Source organism: Convolutriloba macropyga, chromosome 9 (assembly GCF_964194025.1).
Source record: "Convolutriloba macropyga chromosome 9, txConMacr16.3, whole genome shotgun sequence".
NCBI classification, from domain to species: domain Eukaryota; kingdom Metazoa; phylum Xenacoelomorpha; order Acoela; family Convolutidae; genus Convolutriloba; species Convolutriloba macropyga.
The window spans coordinates 49,123,606-49,135,811 of record NC_134476.1 but is presented as its reverse complement, the minus strand read 5'-3'; the positions used below and the strand labels follow the sequence as shown (position 1 = coordinate 49,135,811).

The 12,206-nt window shown below is 36.2% G+C and overlaps 1 protein-coding gene across 15 annotated transcripts in view; it reads right to left on the bottom strand.

Annotated features, from left to right (window-relative positions):
* The window catches only part of LOC142345818 (uncharacterized), a 401,292-nt gene that overhangs the window by 204,622 nt on the left and 184,464 nt on the right, over positions 1 to 12,206 (bottom strand). For 14 of the 15 annotated variants that reach the window (XR_012759357.1, XM_075398196.1, XM_075398205.1 and 11 more), the window contains one exon: positions 5,047 to 5,238. Coding sequence is in view for 14 of the 15 variants with exons in the window: in XM_075398196.1 (XP_075254311.1) it covers positions 5,047 to 5,238 (192 nt within the window). In the remaining variant the exon portion in view is untranslated. Of the gene's footprint in view, positions 1 to 5,046; positions 5,239 to 11,585; positions 11,844 to 12,206 lie in introns of those variants that run through there. The other variant, XM_075398208.1, reaches the window with a different exon arrangement.

Below are 12,206 nucleotides of genomic sequence, written 5' to 3'. Positions count from 1 at the left end.
TCTTCTGCTTGGGTCTCTGCCACTCTTGGTACTGGAGTCTTTGTGATCTTGGCCAATGCACACATATTGCATACATCATCGAGTTCCCCCACTGTCTCTGGTGCATTCCTGACCACATCTGCTTGATTCAAATGACCCAATCGTCTGTGCCACTTCCTTGCACTGTCAAGTTTCACGCTGTTGGAACTCATCTTGAATTCTAGAACGCTGCAGGGTAAGTAAAACAAATTATTTTCTTGTGTTAGTTTTACCCGAGTTCCCTTCTGGAGTTTCATGCAGCTGTTTCCTCTCTCGAAAGTGAAGCTATGTCCCCACTCCGTGCATCTTGAGACTGATAGGAGGTTTGAAGAATAGTCCGGCACACACAGAACATTTTTGAGTTCGCATTGGAATTCCCCTTTGTTTGAGGGTATGCTGATCCTCACACAGCCTCTGCCCACCACTCTGGAAGCCTCTCCGTTGGGATTTCTGACCACTGATTGAATGGGCACAAAGTCCAGAAACGCATCGATGTTCGTCACTATGTGATCTGTACAACCACTGTACACTAGCATGCCTGCTGTCTTCCACTGGGTAAGAGCTGCCCAGCATTCCTCGTCTGGTGTAGCCAATGTTGGACCCATTGCCACTGACTCATGTTTGCCTCCATCTCTTTGTCTCTTGCATGCCCTGTCTAGGTGACCCTTCTCACCACACTTGCTGCATTGTGCTGTCTCTTTCTTCCTGCAGTCCTTGGCAAAGTGTCCAGGGATCCCACACACAAAGCAGTTTCCTTTCTTGGGTCCCTTCTTGAAGTCACGCTTCACTGCCAGTGCCACTGAACCACTTTGTCCCTTGTGTCTCTGCACCGTGCTCTCATGAAAGTTCTGCAGCCTTTTCCTCAACTCTGTGAAGTTCGTTGCCGGGTTGAAGCTTTCCTGTATTACAAAACTTTCATACCTCATTGGCAGACCATTGAGGACCAAGGCGTTGAAGAGGGTCTCTGAGACTGCTTCCCCTGCTTCTTGTAGCCTTGTGAGCAACTCCTGTCCTCTGATGAAGAAGCTGTCCAAATCCTCAGAATCCTCGAGCTGCAGTCGAGCAAGCTGTGCCACTAAAGTCACCACTGTCGGCGTCTCCACACTCTGAAATCTCTCTTGCAAAAGCTTCCAAGCCTTTGCTCCATCTCCAATGCCATCATCTCCCACACAGTCATGTCTCATCAGCATGAGGGTTGTTGCATCTAGAGTCAGTGCCAGATGGCACCACACATTGTTCCGTTTCTCCTTGATGTCTGCAACTTCCTTCTCATATGCATCCTTCAGCACCTTGTGGTTCTTCTTTTCATCATTGGTTGCCCCATTGGCCAGTGGCGCAGGCTCATTGGGTTGCTCCTCTGTCCCCAGTAGTGATTTGTAGAGTCCCTTCGTCTGCATCATCGCCACAAATCTTGTGCTCCAGATTGGAAAGTCCTGTGCCTTTCCTGTGTAGGTCAGCAGCTTCACTGTCTGTTGATCCATTGAAGTTTGAGCAGGCAAAACAGTTGTGAAAAGAAAAGGTACTAAGCAGAAAAGGATTATGACTGTCAACAACAAATTAGTTTTGTTTTGGAAATTAATTTTATGACTTAGAAAATTGCTGGGCCCATAACCTGTTGGGTTATGGACTTTCGCAAGCGGAATAAAAAGCGTTTTTAACTAAGTAAAAGAATTAATTTCTCAAAAATGAGAGAATAACAAGATGATATTTTACAGTAGAATTTAGAGATTTACAGGAGAGATCTGATTATTAGATCAAGATGGTGATTTGAATTTGGGGATGAAAAAAGGGTCAAAAATCAGCTGTATATATACCCATTATCAGTGTGAAAAAGTCAAGATACAAAACTAATCTTAGCACCGTGATTTATAGTGGGGGTCGCAAAGGTTACCCAATATGGTTTGCTTCTGCAAATCAGTCGCAAAGGGAACCATAAATGGAATGCATTTGCACTTTTCTGAGAATTCATTCACACTTCCGGAGATATCATCATCATTTAATACATGCTGGGAAGATTTTACATCAATTAATCTAACTCTAATAATAGTTATCTAGATTCACCAATTTGAACCGAATATTGATTCTCAGCACCATTTCTTGACGATTCTTTTATATAATTTCTTTGATCAAAATCAAATTGCTTGTCTTTCTAATCTGGTAAGTCAAACTTTCTTTCTAATTCTCACTAAGTTTAAGACTATAGTTTGATCGAAATTCTAACATTCGACAATTACTGGTGACCTATTCCTGAAATGGCACATCAAATTGAAGAAACCCAGGTTGAGGTCCAGACCCAAATTGACTTCTGATCAGACCCAGTCGGGCGCACACCCGTGTGATCCCAGACCGAAATTACAGGGTCTTTTCGGAAGTTCGAGCGCACTACGGTCTGATCATGGTCTGGAGATGGTCTGATCAGAGGTCATTTTGGTCTGAAAAGTCTAATTATAGGCGGATTCGAGCGCACTTGGGTCTGATCAGAGGCAATTTCGAGCGCAATTGGGTCTGATCAGAGGCGGATTCGAGCGCAATTGGGTCTGATCATAAACCTCTTCGAGCGCACTTGGGTCTGATCAGAGGCAACTTCGAGCGCAATTGGGTCTGATCAGAGGCGACTTCGAGCGCACTTGGGTCTGATCAGAGGCGACTTCGAGCGCAATTGGGTCTGATCAGAGGCGACTTCGAGCGCAATTGGGTCTGATCAGAGGCGACTTCGAGCGCAATTGGGTCTGATCAGAGGCGACTTCGAGCGCAATTGGGTCTGATCAGAAGCGCCTTCGAACGCAGGATAGTCTGATCATAACCTCATCGAGCGCACTTGGGTCTGATCAGAGGCGACTCCGAGCGCAATTGGGTCTGATCAGAGGCGACTTCGAACGTTTTTCCGTTAAACTTCATTAGTCTAATATCTCATTGAAAATCAAGGTCCGTCAACACTCAATTGGCCGCAAGCGACCAAAAAAATACAAAAACACCGATAAAATCACAGAAACATATGAGCATCATATTTGAAAATAAAGACATCAGAATTGATTTTTTTTCGTTTTTGACCCAAAACATGAAAGTGTCAATTTTTTAAGACCAAATGGACTATGGTTTAAGGTTTTTGGGGTCAAAACGAAAAAAAAATCAAAGAAAACGAGAACACATCAAAGAAACATATAAGCATCGTATTTGAAAATAAAGACATCAGAAGTCATGTTTTTCGTTTTTGACCCAAAACATGAAAGTGTTAGTTTTTTAAAACCTAATGGACTATGGTTTAAGGTTTTTGTGGTCAAAACGAAAAAAAATCAAAGAAAACGAGAACACATCAAGGAAAATCTTTTTGAAAATGCTCTGAAAAATTTGTATAAAATCCAACAATTGGCATTTATTTCTACAAAAACTTATAAGGTGCATTATCATGGCAACAAACTGATCTATAATAGACTTTCTAAATTGTCGTCTTCAAAAAGTTATTAACAAACGTTTTTCATGAAGTTCGACTCTTTCTTCGCTCTCTTGTAAAGTTTTATCTAAAAAATTTGTAAAACGTTTTTGATTGAAATGCTTATGTGCGCTTCATAAGCTGATAACTATCCATAAGGTGGTCATTTATCGATTGCATGTTCGACATACATTATATTGTTATTTCTTTTTTAATATTTTAAAGTTTGCTGATTAATCAGCGCTATTGTTGCATTTTTTCAATACAACTATTCCTTTGGTAAAACGTTGTAAGAATAGCGGTGAGTTCAACGGTAGTTTGTCGTATAATTCAACTTTTGCGGTAATTTTTTTGCCGCACAAGCGCGTGGAAAAACTTCACCTGTCAATATTTTTCATCGCAATGAGCGCAAGTTTAATGTTTTTATTCAAATTCATCGCAAATCTTTTATTTTATAGCTAGTTTTGCAGTAAAATCTCAACCAAGGTTTGTGTGAGTTGTGTGTGTGTGGGTGGGTATATATGTGTGTGTGGGTATGTGTGTGTGGGTGTGTGTGTGGGTGTGTGTGTGTGGGTGTGTGTGTGCGTGTGTGTTGTGGGTGGGGGTCAAGCGATGGGGTTAGGGTTGAGAAGAAGGCTGATGAGAGGGGAATTCAACTCGTTAGGGGGAGGAGAGTGGACAATGTAAGTGTTGTGGGTAAAGGATGGGAGGGCTGACGGTGGCAATTTTGAGTGTTTTTGATCAGAGTGGTCAGCTGGTGAGATGGTCTCGACTGAGTCTGATCAGAGGCTACTTGGGTCTGAAAATGGGTCTGATCATAGTCTGATTAAGGTCTGGACAATGGTCTGATTTTGGGTCTGGACCATGGTCTGGAGATGGTCTGATCAGAACTCTTTCGGTCTGGAAAGTCTGATCAGAACACATTGAGTCTGGAAAGTCTGATCAGAGATTATTTCGGTCTGGAAAGTCTGATCAGAGATAATTTCGGTCTGGAAAGTCTGATCAGAGATAATTTTGGTCTGGAAAGTCTGATCAGAAGCAAATTTGGGTCTGGACCTCAACCTGGGAACTGCTTTGACGTTTTACAGAATCGAAGTTACCCGATTTAAGCATCAATCGAAGCTTTTATTAGGACTAATTATGGACAGCTTAAGTTTTGCGCTTTTAAACCATTTTTTATTTTGATTATTAACTATGAATCATATTGACCGCAGATAACACATAGTGAACTTCAGTACTGAAACAGAGAAAATACAGGACTTCTTTCTTTTGTATCATACTATATGTTCATGTTCCGGCTCAGTTATCAGAGCGTCTGAGCGCTGAATCAGTACATTTCAGCTGTAATTGCGAATTCAGTACTGAATAATAATGATTCATTTGTATTTAAGGGATTTGAAGCGATTTTATTATCTCAAGAATAAAACTCGTCTAAAATTCTTCTGTAAACTCTTCTATAAAAAGCTTTAAGAGCCATGATTAGTGCTTCTAGGTAGTACTAAACACCATGAGTTGAAATACCATGGTTCAGTACTGAAATAGAATGTGGTCCTGGTCCGGGTTAAAGAAGAACAAAAGTAACTGAAATGTATACTAACTAGGGAATCCATTGCTACTACATTGGAAGGTAACAGGTTGTCCCTGGTAGATGTTTGGAAACGCAGTACCCTCTTGTCCCCCTGTGGGCATCCCTACTGCAGATGACATCCGGGAGGTATCTGACTGGTCTACGCTGGTTGGCTGCTGGGGAAGGATCAGTCGCATCCTGACGTCATTGGGGCGGTAGTGATCTACAAAAACACAAATTTAAGCATATTTTCAGAGCTCATGGCACCCACCAGACTTTTGGTTTAGCTAAAAATTTCAGAACCCTTAAAATCTCTGAATGGTTTCTGCATACCGTACCATGTGTTAAAAAAAGAAAAGTAAAATGTGGTTGCAAAAGTGAATAAGTTAACTCTTAAAATTTGGTACCAGTAGACGCTAGTAATGGAGTTATATTTTTTCAAAAAAATTCCTTTTAATAATTATTTTTCACTATACTCAGCTGTATAGTACCCACTAGAGCAGATAGTCTCATAGAAATCCACATCGTCAGATTGAAACTCTCGCACTAATCTTTTAACTATTATTAAATCTAAACAAATCAATTTTTGCGACTGTTCCCCAACTATATATATAGTTTGCACCTGTAAGATCGGGGTTCACAATTTTACATCTAATGGCTCGTTCTATGTAACTGCCGATGCAAAGTGAAAAGATTCTGAGACATACTAGGCAGGTAACCTGTCGGAAGAGGCCATAATTTGAAACAGATGCCTTCAAAAAATCGAGAAAATTGTTTAGAACAAGTTTTCTTGGGAATGTGCATTATAAGCCACGTTGAATCAAAATAATACAAAAGCAGCAGCTATTTTATATCAGCAATTTTGCTGGTTGAAACCAGTGGGTATCTTGCAAGACTTTACCAAAGTCTTTAAAAATTGCGTACAATCATAACAGATACAGGAATCTTGCAGGATGAGCGTCTGCTTCTTTTTTCTCAAAAAACTGTCGTAATCATGACATCGAAGTATCAAGCTCAAGACACTGCGCTGGATCAATGCTGAAAGGAATTAGATAGGTTTTCTACACAATACGAACATTTTAACTAATTTGCTCACATCTTAAAGCTCAAAATTCTCAATTAAAAATACTGTAGTAGCGGACACTCAAGTTCAGCATTTTTTGTGAACTGAGAATGTATGAGGAAACTTTTGAAACTAAGAGTGATTCCAATTAATCTTTTTTTTTCGCAAACTGTGCTCCTTTTTAGCAATGTAATGAATAAATAAGGGAAAATTTTTCATAGATGAGAGAAAGCTTTCGTTATCTTGAAGAATTCTGTGACAACTAACGATTTTACTCTAGATATTCATTGTTACCTTAGGAACCTCTAATAGGTCTTCTGCAATTATGTTCAGTCGAAAAATACAAAGGCGACTGTTACTTTATTAGTGTGTAACGGAATTGAGACTAAATATAAGCTTAATTGTGCAACAAATTATAAGCTAAATTTGGGTTATAATTTTATGAGACTACTGTAAAATTGAAGAGAAAGCACTGAAAGTGCAAAAAAATTATACTAAGAAATCTGAAACATCAAATCTAAAGACAAAACCATTAAGAAAATGATATTTTAAACATGAATTCTTGAACAGATTTTATTTTCTGAATAATAGTAATAGCCTTGCCGACCCTTGTATAGAATTTCCTTAAAATAGGAAATAAAAATTTAAAATCATCCAAAATTTTTTTTTTCAAGTACACAGGAAAATTTGAAATTCCTCTTTATAGAAAGAATGTCAATTGAGCATGGAAAACTCAGATCTATGTAGAAGAAATATTATTAAATAAACTTAATATTGAGAGAAGAAAGACTACAACAGCTGGCTTTTCCATTTAACTTTATTTTTTATTTTCCTTGTACTGCTTTTGAGATGTCCTCAAGTTCTCGATGAGTCCTCGCATTCTGATGAACCACGATATCCTCATTTGTGAAAACCATTTCGCACCTAATTTCAATTCCATTGGAAATTAAGTGCATTTTTGGCTTGTTTTTATTGCTCTTGTGCTCCTTTTGCATTTTTTGAGGCAAAAGTGTTCTGATGTTTAAGAAAAGGAAAAAAGAAACAGCGAAAAAAAATTCTTGTTTCAGATTGGAGAAAAACTTTGTTTCAACAAGGTATTTAAACTGCCGATATTAAATATTATAGTTTCCTTGTAAAAATGAAGCACTTTGCTCAGTTAAATTAAATAGGCCATGTTCTATCATAAGGTGATTTTTTAAATAAAAATAAATAATTAAATTCATATCTTAAAAACATTATTGAAGAGCGTCAAAAATCAGACGGTCAGTGGTCACTATAAAATCCAATTTGTAAACCGAGGGGCAGAATGAATCGTTCGAATTAGAAACCCGTTCATTGTATGCAGGAGTTAGCTTTAAAGCTGCAAATTTGTTAAAATTGTAGATTCTTACTTATTGATCTGTAAATAGAGAGAAATTTTGAAGTTTTATTAAGTTCTTTTTTGTTCTCTAATTTTAATGTCCAAAATTAGTTGGGGAACAGGAACTATGACTAAGACTCAAATTGCTCTTCCCGTGTACATGAGCTCTTCCTTAAATCGCTCTTCCTCCCATGAACATGAACAAACATTGTATCCTTAAACTGCTTCAGAAAACTAAACAAATCCTTCTAAAACTCCAGCTTTGAAAATATCATATATTTGAGATATCTTTTTTTGTTCAAAAAAACGTAATGCAAGTATTCATCTATCTTTTTCTCATGAAAAATTAATTATATGAGCGTCAAAAATATATATTTCACCGTGCCTTTTTAAACGAGAAACTTGTTCTAATCATGAAAATTTGGAGCAACATTGTTCATAAAAACTAGTTTTGTTTCAAAAATGAATTAGCCAAAGATTAGCCGATTTGGAAACTGAAAACACTTATAAACCTATTAGAAGAATATGAGAGAAACCACGCAATCTGAACGCAATCTGAACGTGGAACCAATTTTCAGATATATTCTTTCAAAATCGGAAAATGATTTTGAACGGAATCCTTAAAATAAGGACCAAAAATAAATCGACTATGATGGACAAGATGTCAAATTTAACATTGGGCATTATTGGGTATATTTTGGCTTCAAAATTGAAAACTTTTTCTCCTCCCCGGTGCTTTAATATTTGTTTGTGTTACATAACGATCATGCCACTTTTCAATTGTCGAGAGTAAAGGAAACAAGCCGGCTGGTTTGAGTCTGAGTGGCACAGGAAGTTCTAACATAGTCAACGAAATAAAAAGAACCAGAAATGAATTAAGCCATTGCAGCAAAAGTTACAATCAGGAAAAGGTAAAATAAACAATTTAAATAGTAAGAATCAATTTAAAAACAAGGGTTCAAACGAAGACTTTGAGTTTTCGAGCAGTTTTTTCACCGTTTCCTAAACTATGTGCCAAGTTCTTTACTGTAGTGATTTAAGATCCGCTGCAAGATTTTTTAATTGAAACCATTGGAACTTGAATGAATCTCTTTGTCTGATATCGGCGTTGTACCTGATAAATTAAAAAATCGGTGAATATCCTAAGTATAGTTGTGATAAAACTTAACCAAATTTAAATCATAAAAAAACTATTTTGAAATGCTTTTTAAAATTTTTCTTCAATTTGACCTGGATTTTTGTGCATGGTTATGTAATTATGACCTTGTGAAAAATCAATGAGACTTCTAAGTAAACCTGTTGCTCCGGAATCAAATGGAATATCTTTTTGGCATTGATTCTCTAAACTGGAGTTTTTCGTCGTTCTCAAGGTCCCTTTAGTTTTTCTTTATTACTTTCTGCTTCGTTAAACTTGTAACGAGAAGATATCTCAACTAGTTGGAATTATGTTTTAGTGATCCTTAATTTTTTTAAACAATACTATCGGTGCTACCTACATCCATCTCCGTCATTTTATGCTAAGTCTTTTTCTTGTTCATTCGCTCAAGAATTTTGCAGGTATTTGAATCTTGATTGCGGAATTTTCTTCTCCGGAAAATTAATTATTAATTTTCATAATTAATTACTCGCAAAACATAATTAATTACGCGCAAAACTGAAATCAAGTCCTCAATTTGATCCTTATTAATTGGAATTCCTAACAGAAGAAGTAGAATGAAAACAAAAATTCTGTGCTCCAAAACTCAAAAACTCCAAAACTTCTGGCTATATTCATACCCTATAATCCGTCGAACTCAACCACAGTACGTCTTGGAAGATAAACCAAAGATCTCAATAGACTCATTGAAGAAAATCCATGTATTTGATTGAAGCGATTTCAAATTTCATAAAATCACACTATTTCATTTTGAAAAAAAAACAAAAAAAAAGAAAACAATCGTTCAAAGGTTTTTTTAAAAAAGCATTGATATTAGTATCCAGAGCTCAATTTTTTTATGTTTCAGAAATAATATTCAGTTTTTTAGTAAACATGTCTCTTGAAAAAAAATAACAAAGAAACTCAATTTGTAAATACCAAAGAACTAAACCCATGTTGTGGCAACTGCGCTTAACAAATAAACAAATCAATTAAAGGGCGCATCAATTAGTGAAGTAAGAATAGCATGACAAGCAAATTTTAATGCTACATTCTGTCGATGCAAATTGATTTGTTCACTTTTGTCAACATTTATGTTTAGAAACTAGTATTAGTACGCCATTATCATATATGAAGTGCAACTGAATCTCAAACTCAAATCAAATCATTGCCACGTATCAAATTATCTTTTATTAGGACAAATTGAGGCTCAAATGGAGTCATAGATACCAATTTCGCATTGCCATTTTCAGTGAACTTGGCAATATTCATACCTATTTAGAAAGTCCGGTGAAACCAAACCCCGAATTCAGTTTTAGAGGAATCTTACAACATAGTTATCTTTATCCAATCAGCAGTTCATAAGCGACAAAAAAAGAAATGAAAATGAGCTTGAAAACCTACCAAAAGTCAGCTGAAACTCGTTAATTTTGTTTTTTCTTTGAGCTGACATAAAGTTCGTATTGAAGCTGATTTCTTTGGACGGTGAATTAATTGTTATCTTGTCTTGGTTCTGTAGATCACACTAGTGACTGTACATTAAAACCTAACTTAGAATTTTAAAGGAGAATTAATAAGGATATTCTCAATGTTTCCTTCTGAGGAACAAAGTTGCTAAGTATGAGAGACTTTGCGCAAGGCATGAAGTCATTTTCTTTTACTGGCTTTCACGAAGCTGAGTCAAGTTTCAAATTAGTGTTATTGGAACAAATTGAGAACTTAAAATTAATTACGAAAGTAAAGATTCAGGTTTTCAGTGTATTAAGTTGGACTGTTTTACGGTCATCAAAGATGCAGACTTGAAAATTCACAGAACAGGAATCAAGTTAGAGGGCTACAATTTTTCGTTTCTGGATGTTCTGATTTGTTTTATTACTTGAGTTTTTTAAAAAGAACTCAACAAAATTTGCTTCTTTTGTTTGGAATTATTTTGGTATTCTGAGTGAAACAAATTGTTGAACAGCAAAGCCGAGCGAATAGTTAATGGACTAACTGAGTATCAAGTAACGCAACGGTAATCTAAGGTATAGCGAATAATACAGTTCATAATTAAATACAAAAACGTAATTTCCGGATAAATTTAAATTCGTTGAAACGAAAATCGTGGTGTAAAGGATTCCTTGTCTTTGATAGAGGAGCAGCCGTTTAATTTCTCCTGCAAAAAACACACATTAAAACCACTGACAACATGTTTTGACAACATCAAAGATCAAAGCAAAATGAAAAGCATTTCTATTGGCTGTGAAACTATTTTAAACATAATGTTTTCCAAAAATGTCTGTTTCTTGCTACAGCTGACAGAAAACCAAGTCTAGAATTTAAAACAACAGGGGCTTTTAACAGAAGAGAGAAAGAGAATATATAGAGCTTTTTCGTGTTTCAGTTTGTGTTTAATCGTTTGGTAATTGTTTTAATTCACTTGCTCAAAAAATTTTCAACACGATTCTTATTTCTAAGTGAGATGCGCACAAATGGGTACATTTGCTTTTTAAATTTTCAAAATTTAGATGAATTCTGCTAGTAAATACTAAAAAATCTTTTGAATATCAACTACAAGGGTTGAGGTAAATCTATACTACCGCTTGCAATACAAATGTGTGGGTCAATGTGTTCGTCTTTTAGGAACAGTTAACAATAAGTTGAATAAAATTTAATTTCTTTTCAACGAACTATATTTAAACCTAGTTAGCAGAATTGCTCGAGAAAGCTGTTCCTTTGTTTTTTAGCCCAAAATAATAAAAAAGAAGCCTCAGTCAAAGATCTAATCTAATTCAACTCATTAATGCGCAGAATTTTTCGATAAGCAAAACAAGGCTGAAAACTGCTTTGGAAAATAGCTGAAAGTTTATTATAACTTATCTATGAAAGTTTAAATAGCTGAAGTTTATATAGGTAAAATATACTCATCATATTTTTTGCGCTCGTCAGTTAATGTTACTGAATTGAAGGATTTCAGAACAACAACAAACACTGAATTAAGTCATTAATTACATTTTAAGTAATGAATCATACCACTAGAAGACGTATCAGCCTCGAAAGTGTAATAATTGTAATCTTCAGGTTCCGTGTTGAGGTCATTAGCCACGTAACCATTCTGAGCCGAAGACGGATACCAGTCGGCGCTGTCGTGTGACATGCCGAAATTTCACAATTAATTGGCATCCAATCACAATTCACTATTACATAACCGAAAGGTAACGGTTGCGTAATCGCTTGTTACAGCAGAAACACATAAACTCAACAGTCTCAGAAAATTTAACTATCAATTTTCAACGCTATAAATATGATTTACAAGACAACAAATTTAGATTAGAACATTATTTAATCAAGCGTAGGTTGTGGAACGCGCTCTCTCGCGGCTAAAGTTAAGATAAAATTTATTAAAAAGACCATCTTTATTAAATAAACATATAACTATTTTTCTAACTATGGAGAGTAAACGTTCCAATGAGAAAGTCTGGCTGAGTTCTAAAGAGTGAAAAAGTAAGAATCAGGGCGAAAGTAAACAAATGAAAACAAATAATTTGGGGGAAATTTTTGCCCGGGAGGTCATTTGAACAAAGAATGCTTTTCCATGAATTGGATTCATCCAACAACGCCAAACTGCGCAGAAAAGCGACAGGGGTAAAAAAG